We start from the raw sequence: 15350 nt of genomic DNA, 5'->3' as shown, positions 1-15350 counted from the left end.
TATGAACAGTTTGTGTGTCCAGGGACTTTTGATTAGTGACGAATTGAAACCAGGGAAGAATATGAATAGCTTGAGGGAAGAACGACAAAAATGAGAAAATTACAATAGAAATTGACAGGAATAAGATGAAAGCAATCTTTTTTTAAAGTATTCTGTTTAAAGCATACCAGAGAGAAAGCTATTTTGGGCCAAGTAATAAGGAATCATATGTTCATTAACAAGAATTACAAATAATTAGTTACTATTAAGACAAGTTAGAAGATGAATTGAATTCTTTCCTGAGGAATGACTAGGAGAGAAGGATAGGGAATATGTGGAGATACCTTTGCTTTCCTCACTGCTTTATAAGGAAATCACCAGAACTTTGCCTGTGGAAAATGTGTACATTTAAAATTTTGATTATGTTTCTTTTCATTCTGTCATTATTTCATTATCCGTTCATTCTTTTCATTATGTCAATGCTTCCTCACAGGAAACATGAGTATTTAAGAGAAAAGAAAAAGGAAGAGACAAACCAGGATTAGTGCTACATGCAATATATATAAGCTGTGGAGAAAATGAAGCAGCAACAGGCTCTTCAGCTCCAAATTCTACCTTAGACCTGTTTTAAAATCTTTCCTAGCAGAGGTATATGTTACTTTCCTGAATTTCATATCCTGAGGGGCAAATCTTTGTCAGGTGAAAGAATAGAGGGTCAGTCCTTTCTGACTTGTGTGATCTTATTCAAAGATTACTTTACCTTCTATATCAAACCTGATTGAATTCATGGGACCTATCTTGCAGCCCAGGCATGGGCTATATACAGGTTTAAAGGCAGCATGTTGTAGTCTTCATTTCAAATTGAAATTTCAAGGTGAGTTGTTATGTTTTGTATATGGAACACTGACGCAGGCATGGATGGGTAAATTGTCATGAACGGCTTTACATATGTGCAGCAAATTAGATGAGTTGGATCAGTCCATCCTGGACTGCCAGGTGTCCCAAATACCAACTGGGCTCTGTGAAAGTAGAAAGAAAAGCTGTGTTTCATTTCCTCTTAATGTAGGAAATGACCATGTAATGGAGAACACCAAAAGCTTCTTGTCACAGGAGAAGTTCTTGTAAGCTAACTGACGTTGCTAACAGAAAATACAAATTTGATCTGCTTTTCCATTTGCCTTGCAAATACATTTATATAATCTTGTTTTGATGAGACATGCGTTTATATTGTGGTTATAACTGGGTTTTGAGATTACTGTTGTATTTGTGTTAGTTACAGGAGGGTAGCAAGTGTTTTATTTATATTAGCTGAGCTCAGAAGGGTGAATTCCATCAAAATTCTCAGCATGTCTAAATTGTGCTCTGAAGAAGACAATTCTCATGACTTAGAGAACATTGAATATTTCTGAATACTACCTTTGTTCTGTTCCTTGTAATCAGAACCCTAACTACTTCACATTGCTGCATGTGTTTGGTTTTTAATGTTTTGCTAAAGGTAGACTGAGGCTGCAGCTCCCAGAACATCAGGGGCAATTTAATAATTTGCTGAAGGAAATGAAGGTAAAGAAAGGACTCCCCCTCTGCTTTCTTTCTCCCAGTTCAGTGTTTCAGCCACCTCCTTGTTGCAGCTTTGGCAGTTCTCTGAAAAGTGAGCTCTGAACTGCTCAGACTTACCAGCTTGGCTGAGAATTGCCTGCTTGTCGGGATGAAGCAGAAGTTAGTGTTCTGCCCCATGTAGGCAGCTGAGCTGGCTTGCAGAGGAGTCCTGTGCCAGAGCTGGCACAGGGAGAGTAAAGGGAGTGGAGCAAAGAATGCTGGCAGGGCTGAACTGTGCCATGGGTGCTCTCTGCCTTGTGAGGCTGCACTGTCTCCTCACAAAGCCTAGCCGTGGCATGTTGGAGGGATGGGGGTGAAGTCTTTCAGGGTACTGTGTGATGAACAAAACTTGGCATTTTTCTGAACCAGAAGTGATTCTTTTTCTGTCTTTGCTTTTCTGTCTCACATTGCGTTCTTTCTTGTGATTCCCTCCCTCCTCCCACCCACAGAAGACCACACAAATAATCAGTTCTCATTCAGTTTGTAGAATAGTTAAGCTGCAGAGAACTTTAATACTAATGTTGAAGAGCCAAAATAGTGCATAATATTGACTCTAGGCCAGAATTGAGACATTACAGCTCTGTCAGTGAAGCTCCTGTTTGTCTGGCAGAGAGCATCAATGAAATTAGTCATCTTAACAGCTGATTGTCTTGATAGAAGTGAGACCAAACCTGTGTGCTTGAGAAGGTAGCTGCCCTTTGGGTTATGACTTGAGCTGGTACAGTGCTCGGTAGTATTGGCTGCTGGACTGCCCTACTAGTTTTCTATTAGGTCTATTTGAGACAGTGAAGTAGCTTAAGAACCATTCTGGCACCACAAACAAGGAAGGAGCATGCCTTGGCCTTTCCAAAGCTTTTATCAGTTTTTGATCAGTGGCTTCTGAAAAGCCACTAGGCAGCTGCCCCACATATTCTTATCATACTTTGTTGTGGGCTGCCTTTAGGTGAAGGCAAAACCTGATTATTTGCTGGTAGTTTTTGTTTTCTTTTGTGATGGGATCTGTTGATCAGTGCTGTTCTTTGCTTTTGCTGGATGTTCCTGACTTAGGATATATTATGTTTCTTTCCATCAAAAAAATCTTCTAAATTAATGGTAATGTTGAAAATGTGAAGGTTTTAGAATGTGTTTATCTGTTCATGGACATTAAACCATTGGAAGAAAATGGTTTAATGAGTAATAATGCTTTTCCAACTTATTCCTGTGATGTGCTGAATCTTGTAATAGGTATGAATAACTTGCTATAGTATTTATGCATTCATTTTATTTAGTGCTCACTATGCCAGAAATGTAAAATAAATCTCTCACTTTTTTTTTTTTTTTCCTGTTAGACATTAAGGCTGATCTGTACCACTACAGCAGTGCAGAAGAGAAATGTAGGAGCCTCAGGACCTGAAAAGTACACAGAGGCATTTATTAAAAAACAGATTGAAGAGTTCAACCTAGGAAAGAGACATTTAGCCAACATGATGGGAGAAGATCCAGAAACTTTTACCCAAGAGGATATTGATGTAAGTACAGTTGCTCTGTTGGAGAAGTAATTTACTGTAGAGTTTCAGATATTGAAAGCACTTTACTTCAGCATGAGCCCCTCAGCTCTCTGTGAATTTTAATCAAACTGTCAGAATAAGCAGGAATGCTGCTATACATTGCAAACATTGCAACTGTGACTGTGAATAGACATTCTACTTCTGCTACCATGTGAGGTCACACATCCCTGTATAGACCTGTATACCATATCTTGTTAAAGCACAGTAGGTTCTTTTGGAAAGTGCTAATGGATAATCCCTTTGATCTCAGGTTATAAGAGGCACTGTAAAGGTTTATGTAGCATTTCAAAACGTTTACTCACAATTTGACCTGCTGTGTATATTTAGGGTTTTCTTGCATGATACAGTGGTTGTTGGTAACGTATATTAAATTTTATAGGATATTTTATAACCAATGCACTAGTTTAGCTTGAGGATTTTAATATAGAAGTGAATTTAAGCTCATATCAGTATCTACAAACATACTGTTTTATTGTCATTCCTTCTCATGACTGGCAGATGGGTGGCCTCCTCTTTCTCTCTGTCATTTAGGCTCATGTAGAGATAAGCTCCCTTTCACTCAGAAAAATGTTTTGTTGCATGGATGTTTCATTTTTTTTCTTTTTTCTTTTGGTTTTTATGTCTCACCTGGCCTTCACTTCTGTCATATCTGTCTTATTTTATCATACATCAGAGGTAGGAAGGAGAAATGTCATTTAGTGACATTCGCTCCTAGGTGAAGTCTCGTGGCTGAAGTTTTCTTTGCACAGCAGCAACTCTACTGCTGTAGCCAAGGCAGCCCAGTGGGCCAGCAGGGCCCTTAGGACAGAGGTAGTGATGTGTAAGTGCAAAGCAAGAGGTGTCCATGGTTTAGTTTTTTCAGGGAGAGAAGATTTGTTTGTTGCCTCTCTCAGTGGCAAAATTCTGTCTGCGTGGCTGTGTCCATTTGAAAGGTCTTGGCAGTGTGCTTATGGCAAGAAATAATATGTAGGTTGTGATACAGGCTCATTTCAGACATGTTTGACAGGCTTCAAAACTAAGTTCTAAAAATAGGAAGCAATGTAAAGCCATCCAGAGTAATGGCCTGTTGAGAAAAAGACTGAAATGAGACTTGAGTTTTATCAGGTATCAGAAAATCCATAAAGGCAGCTTGAGTTCAGGTCACAAATCCATAGGAAATCAAGCTTTGTGAGTGCAAAGCTATGCACTGATACTGTGTCTGTGTAGGGACGTAGAGATCTCTCTGCCCTTCTACAAACAAGTGCCAGTGCAGAGACCCTGCCAGTCTAGGTGTAAGGGGTAAGGTCAACAGTAAAAGCATTCATTGAGGTCAGCAGTAATACCAGGCTGTTTCTTTACATTGGCTATTTTATTTCTTTGCAAACCATAAAATTTCCTTTCCATATATTTTTCAGGTGGTTTTTTCTTACCTTTAATGACATTTATTTTTTTGAGTTACTTTCTTGTAAACTAAACATGCACCAATTTACTATGTCAGAATACCTCCCATGTTAATACAGTACAATGATGATGCTGATAGTTCAGTTTGCCTGAAAGGTTAATGGGAGGAGAATGCATGAATCTGTAGTCTGGCTTCCTTCCTTCCTTCCTTGACAGGGTCTAGGGGGAAGGCTTCTAGAAAGCAAGAAATGCAAAATGACCGTATTTATCTAGTGGTTTCTTCTTTATAAAGCCATAGCACTGTGATCATTTGCACAACATTAACTAAGCTCCACCATTAGTAAAAGCAGATTCATTCTGGAAATTAGCTTTTACAAATGCAGTGCAGGTGACAAGTATGGGACTATTTTGCAGACTGCTTCTGAAATGATGGAGAAGTGGGGCCAAAAGAGTAGTTTTGTTTGGTGATACCAAGTATCTGTAGTTTGATTTCTTCATATTCCATCAGGTGTTGGGAAGTAATTAGAGTGTGTAATAGTGTCTGCTATGCATAATTAAATTTCTGTTATAAAAATATAAAAGCTCCTTAAGCACTGGCAGGAGAATTACCAAGCTTTACATTTTGAACAGCAGTAATTCTTTCTGATGAGTACTTATATACCTCCATGTCTTCTGCTGTTAATCAGTCTTTGCAGTGTATTTCAAAAGTAGACATCCTGGGATTCTGTCCTTCACTGGAGTTTTAGGTAGAGTTTAATAAAAGCTAAACCTTGTGAAGTTTTAAAAAAGGAAAATAAGTTGACTTACTTGCTAATCCTCGGATGTTGTGGAAGCAAAATTGCCTCTTACTGATACTTTTATTTAGGAATGAAAAGTTAAGCTGTGCATTACAACAGTATTTCTGGAGGAGAAAAAAAAATCCAGCAAATTGATATATAACTCTGCACAAGTCTACCAATTGCTTTTTAATTGGTATTATAGACCTCACTCTGAAGCTAGGATGTTTTATTCTCCTATGTGTGAATATGTGCTATGAAGTTCTTCTAATTGATTTGCTTTGCCCATTCCATTTGATGTATCATTTTTCACAATATTTCATAATTTGTGCTCATTTCTAATGAACAGAGTCGTTAGGACAGGCATGTCTAAGTACAACTGACAGCTAACATTAGGTGCCAGATGCAGTTTATAAAGCTATGTAGAACTGCAGAGAACAGTTTAAATAAATTAGCACCTGTACATTAGTCTCACTTGCTGGTAATTTATAAGCGAATCAGTAGAGATGACATTTAGGTAAGTCATTGATCAAGTTAACAGCTGCATACCCACTGCCCAGCTGGGATACCTAATTAATAGAGATTGCAGTCCTGACCTAGTGCTTTTCCCCGTTTGAGTCTCTAATCCTTTTATTTTGTGATTTAACTTCTAACTTAGAGTTGTAGTAAACAGCCCACAGCCGTTTTCCACTGTCAGTTCTGTGATATTCCACTTTAAAGCCCAGGAATCTAAGTAAGATTAATACAAGAAGAGTGTCTTAAGCTTCATGACCTATTTATATGCCAGTATTTTTATTATTCATTTTTATGCAGTCACTAAATGCTCTCTCAGATACCAGCTCATCATAAAGGAATACTCTTTCCCTGTAAGAGTTAGTAAAACTCAGAAGCTAAAGATCTGCATTCATTTTTGCTTGTTGTCTGTCTTATGACCTAATAGATTGTTGTCAAGCAGATGGAATAATGTGAACATAAAATATATGTTTTCCTCTACTAGCATTTATACTGTTGGAAAAATACCAGTAAGATAGTTAACTGTGAAAATGTTAAATGTCGAAAGACTTAATTCCTCATCAGGTTTCTTTTAAAAAAATAAGGCTTCTTTCATGAAAAATTGCTTGTATCCAGTTGCTTTTAAAGGTGACTTGGCACATCTCATTTCTAAATAATGTTCAAATTTTAGCAACACGGAGTATTAGAAATGAGTGAATATTGGCAAATGTGAAATGTCAGAAATGTTATTCAGAACAAAATGTGTTTCTGAACGGCCTGTTGTTTGCAAGAAGAGTGTCTTGTCCAGCATTGTCCTTACAATAAATAATGGGTTTTGGATTTATTTAAATAGTTGAGGCTAGAATGCTTTTTTCAAATATTTTTAATTTTTTTTTTCCCAGTGGAAGCAAACTCTGCATCAGTGTTTTTTTTACTTCTGCATAAATCTGAGCTGATGACTGCTGTATTTTTTTTTACTCTTTCTAATACTGTTCCATATCTTGAAAAAATGAAATGAAGATAGAAATAAAGACTGTTTCAGCAGATTTTTTGGGTTTTTTTTTCTCTGCAAGCTCATGACAAGATATTAATTTTCATTTTGAAAGTGATTACATAGTATAAAAATAATGTAATATTAAAAAAAGGTGGGGTTTTTCATATAGTCACTGTGGATTGTTATGCTTGTTTTGGTTTTTTTTTCAAGTGATGGAGTTAAAATGGTATGTCACTTTGGATTTGAAACTTCTTTCTGTTCAAGCTAGGATTTAGCTGTAGATGAACAGTGGTGGGGGTGGCTTCAATAAATTTTAGTAGCTAGTTGTTAGAAGAGAGGTGTGTTTTGCAATATAAACTTTGTTGTGTCACTTTTTTTTGAGGGCAGGGGGGTGTTGTAGTTTGTTTTGTTCTTAACCTTTTCTATCCTGTTAAATAAAAAAGAAATATTTCAGAGTTAACATTTTGTGTCCCATTTTTGTTTCATTCATTCCTGGGTTTACACCAGATATTCTGGATTTTGGATGCTGAAAACTGTTAAAGAATACTGCTAGTGTGGTTAGGAGGAAAACAGCTGTTCCAGAAAACATCTCGGTCTAAGAGGTGATGAAGTACAGTGACTAAATGATGTGATTCAAGAGGCACAGTTTAAGAAGGGAAGTGGCTCTCTTATGATCAAGTTGAGGAGTAGAAGCTGAAACAGCTTTTGCTCAGGTGTTTCATTAAAATGTTATGGCATAAAGTGTCACTTCTCACTTCAGTGTTTTGATGATTAAAATTTTGTGTATATTTAAAAAGGAATGAGCTGGATTCTGAGCCTGCTGCCAAAAAGGGTGCTGCAGCAAAGGAGCCCCAGGGTAGAGGTGGTGTGTGTTTGGTTTTTCAAATTTTTTTTTCTCTTTCCTTTTCCCTAAAATACCTTTTTTCACTGGATGTTACTTAGATAACTATCTTTGCACATATTTTGAGCAATGGGAATTAGTGGAATGTTTTGTGTTTGAGCTTCAATAAAAATGGGCAAAATCAATTGAAGAACTGAACTGTTGAAGTCTTCTATCCCAATATGACTCAGTCAACTCTATTTGAATTAAAGTATTGAATTCTTAGTTTGTCAAGACATTGGGAAATAAAAAGCAAAAGAAAAAGTAATTCTGACTGACCTGGCTGAATTTATTTCATTCAGAGTTAGTCTCTGACGTGTGAGAAAATGAGCAAACAACTTCTTGGCTTGTAGGGAGGTGGTAGGAAGGGAAGAACGATCAGCGGTCAGGATGTGCAACATCCACAGGGAGGAGGAAAGGTGAGGATGTGGCAGGTACACTGAATTTACATGACATACCCATGCAGGGCTGGACAGATTATTTAATTAATTGGTTTGTGTGTTTGAAGGAATGCCAGATTTTTTGGGTTTCTCTGGTTTTGGGCTTTTTTTTCTTAATTGGGATGGAAGGTTGTACTTGTTATTCCAACTGGCTTGAATTCAAACATAAAAGCTGCAAATGAAAGACATTTTCATCCTGTGGGCAGTATATTGACTCTTCTGGTCCCTCAACAAATGATGATATAACAAGATTTCTTTTAGTTTGGTACAGGAAAGTTAAGTTTATCAGCTGTACAGTTTAAGCAATGTCAGATGTAAACTACCTTGTCACTAATGTTTTCATTATGATCTGCTGCTTTTAAAGGTGTGACTACTGGGTATTTTTCTCTTCTCTGTATGGATCAACAGTGAAATTCAAAAACAAAGATTTTCAAATCCTTAAAACCATGACTTATTTTTTTTAGTAACTCCTAGCAGAAGCAGACTGTACCCATTCCACTGTTTTCAAGTAATTTATGTAGTTATTTTTGAAAATACTGTTGTGTTATTAGGTACCAGGATTTTTAATTGTGATTCTGCTGAAAATAATTATGGATGTTTCACTTTTAGAAAGTTGTGGTTTATTTCCAAAGACAATGGCAACAGTGTGATTTATCAAACAAAATGTGAAATAGCAGCCCCAGAACCTGTGGAGTCTAGAATGGTGGGAATATATCTGCTATAGCTGACATGATGACACTGAGAAAGTAGTTCTTCATATTCAGCACAACAGTTTCTTTAATCTGGAGTTCAAGTCCAAATAAGCACTTAAAAAAGGGTATGGGCCAGGACCCTTGAGGTGAAAACCACTTCTGGAATGGGAAACTGCAGTTAAATGTAAAGGTTTCTTGGGAACTTCACTGCTAGCATTTACACCTTGATTCTAAAGTCTTAAGAGGGACATTCACCTGCTTTTTCTGTTCAGGAAAATGCAACTAACGTGCAGTTAATTATCTGTTGAATTTTGGTTTGAGACCTGGAGATTCGTGAAAAGAAACCTATGTTCCATATCTGAAGACATTTTAAAAAGATTTCAGGAAAATAATTTCATGGTTATGTGCTTCAGCTGCAGTTTGGAGAGACTAATTCTGATGTAATTCCTCAGATTGATCCACCATCTTTTTATATTGCTAGTACAGGGCTTTTTTAAAAGATTTTTCTACAACAATGAAACATTTGCATAGACAAAATCAGCTTCTGTAGATGAAGCTCCCAAGAGACAGTCTGACTTTCTATGTAGTTGGTAAAGTACAGCCTGAGAACCTAGCTATGTAAAAGTAAAAAGAAAATTCTGAATAAAGCTGAACTGAAATCTGTTGCATTCCAAGATAGTTCATCCTTGATTACCTTTCCATAAAAAGAGAGAGGTCAGGAAGACTATTTATTTCCATTTTGCAACAACAAAAAAATAAGCTTATAAAAGGTTGTTGTGTGGAGATATGAGTGTAGATGCTAGGATTTCTTAATACAGGATGTGTTCATGCTGTAGTGTGAAAGACATGAGTCTACACTTAGCAATAAAATAAACTTTCCAAGAAGTAGAAGGTCTCAGATGGCAGCTACTTTTTTCATTGTAAATGTTAAGTTGTTATGTTTGGCATTTATTAAGGTGTCATAGTTACAGTAACTGTTTTGGCTGAGATTCTGGAAATGCTTGTATAAAGATTATGTCTTAAATACACACACAGTCAGTCTCAGGACCCTGTAATAATTTCTATTAATATATTATATAAGGTGTTGGTTTAACATCATTTGGCTCACAGTAGATTTCTCTCTTGTCATCATAATTAATTCCCATTTGTTCATAAATAGGTGTTCACCTACTGTGTGTATGCATAAAATGCCCATTGACTAACAAATGGGAATACAGTAGTCACTAAGAGAAACAAAATTACCATTTTATAAAATCAAGTTAAGCCTTTTGTTTGCTTCAGAATTCTGAAAATTTCTGTTCAGAATGCCAGTAGGGGATTAATGAAAGTAATAGGTTAGGTCTTTTTACACTCCATGCATATTAAATCTGTTGAAGCACTGACAAAGCACTACAAGTCTATGGAAAAAAATTATCAGCAAGTAATAGCCCTAAGGTAGCCTAACTAACAAAGAGCCATTCTTCTTGAGAGAAGATTTTAACCTCAGATTTTATTGTAATTCTACTTTTCTGTACTGTCTAATGGAAATATAAATGAGAGCACTGCCAGAAGGGTTTATTTGATTGGTCCATTTTACTGTACAAGCACAATATTTCTGTCTGAAGCTCTGCTACCCACTGTCTGAAGTTGGCTACATTTGCCAGACTCCTACATCTGGGAGCTTTTGGTGGCTGGCTTTTTCTGGTTTGTTTTTACAAACAGATTGAAATAAACAGTTCTGATAAATGTATGTTTTTGCATTACTAATTATGGTTTAGTTACATTGAAGAGGGAGAGTAAGATGATATTGAGTAGAAATGTGTGTCATAGGGCTTAACTTTTTAAGGTGCTTTGCCCTACATTTTGGCCAGAATGGTTTGGAATATTGGTATACTAACTTCATTTGTTGTAGGCAAATAATGCTCATTTTATATATCACATAAATACTGGTAAATATTGATTAAGTCAAAATACAGTATGTACCTTGTACTTAGTGAAAACAGTAAACAATGAGTGTGATGAATATCATATATTTTTTCTAAAGTGTTTTATCAAACCTTTGGGTATCTAAAGGAAAAAAAAAAATGATGTGACATGAGTCTTTCTTCTCTGGGCAGTTCAAGTTCAGCAAAGATTTTAGTGAACACTGCATTGTTTCCAAATGCAGTGATCAGTGAAATGCTTATTTAGGCTATGTAAAATAGCTATTACTGCCACAACAAACATGGCTTTTTAGACATGAGGAAACTATGTCTGGAAATTGTAGAAAGTGGGATTCCAAATGTTTAAAATTTGGCTTTTTCCTGTTGCCTTAAATAAAATTTCTATGCTTGGTCTGTCAGTAGGCACTGTTAGGAAGCACTGATATTTTCAGAAAGATAAATAAGTGTTGTGATTTCCTCTGGAAGTCACAGCACTTGAAATTTTACTGGAAAATCATTGTGTATAAAGGTGGTCTTTGCACTTGAGTAGTTATGGTAAGTTATGATAAATGCATTCCATAAAAACTAAATTTGGCAGAAGAAAGTTCACTCATTCTAATGCAGTAGAGTACAACCTTCAGAGTTATGTTTTATTTCTGAGAATTCCAGAAGAAATGATCTGCTTTTCTTTTCAGCACATCACATATGTGTCATATTTTCTTACTGATTTGTTGCCTACTCTATACAAAAATTATGCTATTTGCTATTTTTTGCATAAGAAAATACATAATAAATGTTTTTGATGATGCTTTTGTGGGAAAAAAGTCACATACAAGATCTTTCTTCTTCTTTTCAGAGAGCTATTGCCTATCTCTTTCCTTCTGGTTTATTCGACAAACAAGCCAGACCTCTGATGAAGGTAGGATTTCTTGTTGCATTTCTGAATAACTGTAGCATGTTACTTGGAGTAACTTTTCCCTTTTGCTGATATTTTTCATTTATTTACAGCATCCTACTGAAGTTTTTCCAGAGCAGAGAAGTAAGTGTTCTTAGATACTTTTTTTATTATTTCTAAGTATTAGGATTGTTGCATATGTAGAATTTCTTATTTTTATGGATTGGCTCTTTTCGCTATATTCCTAATGACTACTAAAACATGAGCAGTAAAAGTCTATTCTGATATTCTGTGGTTTAGGATAAAAATTATCAGTCTATTCCAGAGTACCACTGATCTTCTCAGAAATTGCATTAACTGACTAAGATAAATGTTTTTCATTGTTTAAAAATAAGCAATAATTAGAATGATGCATAGAATCTCGAAGTCATGGGAAAACCTTTTGTTAAATTCAGTAGCTTTTTGTCAGAGCTGTCTATCACCTCCGTAAAATATTCTTAATACTATTTTAAACCAAAAGTTTTCTTTGTAACTTTGTTGCTCTAGAATATTAGAATATTACAGGTTTGAATTTTCTCAAATAATAGATGGAGTGAAACCTCTCCTAATCAGTTCTTTAACCTTAAAGTCCTAACTCTGCATGTCTGTCCATACTGTCTTTGGTCTTGCTCCTGAGACACCATATAGAGTCCCAGATGTCAGTATGTTGGTCAGTTCACTAAAATCAGCAATTTAATTTTAAATAGAACATTTGAAAGATAAGGTCAAAACCTGGTTTTGACTAGTATTTGGTAGGAACTAGTAGCATGGGTGTGAAATTCTACATTCACTGAGCTATCAGGTCCGAGATAAACATTTCTGATTATCATTAAAATCTTAAAATTTTCCTTCTTGCTTCCTGTTGCTGGAATAATTGATACTTGCTTTTTGGGGGACTTCATGTCTTTGGAAAGCAGTCTAAGCTATCTGAAATTTTGGATTTTCAGCTTTCAAATGGTATCATGCCTTATTTTTCAACTTCCCTGTATTGTGAAGTAAAAAAGTAAAAATTGAAAGGGTAGGAGAAAGTTAATCATTTAGTAGTTTTAAAATCCAAGGGCTGTTTTATGGAAGAACTAAGCTAATATTCTATATGCTTTCAGGACTAAAGCATTCTTTGAAATGCTAGCAATATCCTGAGGACTATAAGAGCAAATTAGTATAAATGTTTAGTTTTGTATTTATATCTAAAAATAACACATTCAATAAGTATCTCTTCTAAGGCAGCTTTGTCTCGTCTATGTATTGCGTCTTCAATAACTTTGAAGTACAAAAACTTAAATTTATACTTTGGGAAGTTTCCACAACAGTTTTTTCAACAAAATATGGCTTCACAACTGCGTACATGGAAAATCACAGTAGTAGTATATGTGGGTCAAAGTCCCCTGTATTCTTTCTTTTCTGCTAAGTTTTGTATCTTTACATTCAGCTTCTGAATGTATATATATCTTGATGTTCCAATCCAATATATATTGTGCTTATCAGACAGGTTTCTGGAGTCTTATCTTTGCCCTCAGTTTACAGGTAGCTTTAATTAACTTCACTGGATAAAATGGCTGTGGCTTTCTCTACAGTTCAATTTGTAAAAAGCTCCCAGGTTTTTATTTTTGTAGTTTTTCTTTATTTGAAAGACATCTTTGTTATGTTATCTAAGTTTGCCTTTTTTTTTCCTCCAAAGTCAAAATTTGACTTTAAATAATATTTTGTAATGAATAGAACACACCGGATATTCTGAATTAATATGAAACATTTATTTTCTTGCTGAACTAATTATGTAAACTGTAGGATAGGTCTTTGTATTTAAATATCCCAAATGTAATGACAAAAATGAGTTCCAAACTCACCCAAGTTCTGAATATGGTTGTTGCCCACAAAAGACAAATGTACACATACTTAGTTTAGCTTAGATGTATTATAAATAAAACCTAATAAAATAAAAACCTTCTTTGTTTTAGCACTGTTTTTGCCAAAGCTGCTAATATTTCACTTTTCAATGTAGATTTCAGTTGTCTCTTACTTTGTACTTTTTTTTACACTAAAATGTATACTTCTATTTGTAATACCACCTATAGAATTTTTTAGAATTGCACATGAGGGATTTCCTTATGTAAAATGTTATTTACAATTATAATGTTAATATTTTCTTATAGTTGCAGAGGGAGATTAGCTTTAAAAAAGATTGTGTGAACTATTAGATTTCCAGGCAGATTGAACACCTGTAAAATGTCTTTGTTCTCTGATATTTAGAAAGACAGTATTATGACAGAGGTTTATAACTGCAGTTAGATACAAGGGAATTTTTTTTAGGGATTGTATGTTGCTTTCTTGTCTAATCTTGCCTTCCATTAGAAATCCAGTGGGGAGAAGATGGCCGACCATTTCACTTCCTCTTTTATACTGGCAAGCAGTCGTATTATTCATTAATGCATGTAAGTATGTTATCTGTAATAAATAATGGCAGCTCCCAGTCAAGTGCATGTTATTCTAGAGATGTACCCAGGATCTCCTGGGTTTAGTTATGTTTTCACAGAAGGCCATAATATCACATCTGAAGCTACATGCAGTGTATGTTTTTGTGTCACAATATTCATTATTATGAACTTCTTTATGTCACATTTAAGAGAACACACTACATAATAGTTCTTCCTTTAATTTTTGGTTCATTTTACAGTTTTGACTATGGACTGGTTTTGAATAGTCTGAACACTTTCCTGTAGGCTCTAACTGTAGTTGGTAGCAAAAGATTAGTAGTGGAGAATGCACATACAACAAAAATGGCTAGTTCTAGCAAAGTTCATTGTAGAATAAAAAATAGTTCTTTTTTTTCCTCTGTGAAGGGCAAAGCTATAGGAAATGTTATTTGTGCTGACATTTAGTGTGAAGAAAATTTGCATTTAAACTGCTTAATTGATTTTTCTAAGATGGTTCCATTCATGCAAACTTAAGGCTTTTTCTGATTAATATGGTTCCAGGAGTAAGGGATCTGCATCTTTTACCTTTATGAAAAAAGCTCTATCTAATAGAACACCACTAGACCCTGAGTCTTGACATGAGTTGTGAACAGACCTTCCATATCTGTGATCCTCAGTAGCACAAGCATTATCTGCATGTTTAGAAGAATCTGTGAGAAGACATTAATGTTTCTTACATGTACTTATAGAAGACAAAAGCATTAATAATGTACAATATAATAATGCAGAAATATTTAATTGGATATTCACATCAGATTTTATTTCCTCATTACATAGTTTTAAGAAGTTAGTTCTATGGTTAGTCAGTTGTCAGAAAAACAAATGGTGACAAATTCAGTGCACAGCTATACTGAGTATAGTGTTTTTATTAGAATGATCTGATATTTATTTGAGTTCTGTGTACCCAAAGGACAAAATCCCCTCTTGTCAGGTACATTTATTTCTTTGGGAGAATAAAAAACACCCCCACTTTTTTTTTTTCCTTTTTTTCTTTTTTTTTTGTTGCTGACCTTGGGCAAATGAGCTTCTTGCCCTGGCAGAAATGAAATGAATGATAAATGTAGAGAGTGTCTTTGCTGAGTAATGGAGCTGCAGCATAGGCTTTCCACAGAGGTTTTCTCCTGCACAGCCCGAGGCAGCCCGAGGACCCCTGCTGTTCATTTAAATAGGTATGTCAAATCTGCCTCGAAACGCTGCTGGTTTGATCTGTGGTAATATTTGTGAAGGTTCCATATGGACTTGAGCCCCCTGCAGTGCTAAGAAATAAT

The 15350-nt window shown here is 35.4% G+C and overlaps 1 protein-coding gene across 3 annotated transcripts in view; it reads left to right on the top strand.

The window, feature by feature from the left end:
- Positions 1-15350, top strand: part of MRPS9 (mitochondrial ribosomal protein S9) — a 34049-nt gene that overhangs the window by 4039 nt on the left and 14660 nt on the right. For all 3 annotated transcript variants that reach the window (XM_071430763.1, XM_071430764.1, XM_071430765.1), the window contains 4 exons: positions 2904-3083; positions 11534-11596; positions 11686-11716; positions 13961-14040. In XM_071430763.1, coding sequence (XP_071286864.1) covers positions 2904-3083; positions 11534-11596; positions 11686-11716; positions 13961-14040 — 354 coding nt within the window. The remainder of the gene's footprint in view (positions 1-2903; positions 3084-11533; positions 11597-11685; positions 11717-13960; positions 14041-15350) is intronic.

The sequence above is a fragment of the Agelaius tricolor genome, unplaced genomic scaffold, assembly GCF_023055355.1.
Source record: "Agelaius tricolor isolate 1412-34295 unplaced genomic scaffold, bAgeTri1.0.p SCAF_7, whole genome shotgun sequence".
NCBI classification, from domain to species: Eukaryota; Metazoa; Chordata; class Aves; order Passeriformes; family Icteridae; genus Agelaius; species Agelaius tricolor.
The sequence above is the reverse complement of the archived record's forward strand: the minus strand, read 5'-3'. Positions and strand labels throughout refer to the sequence as shown.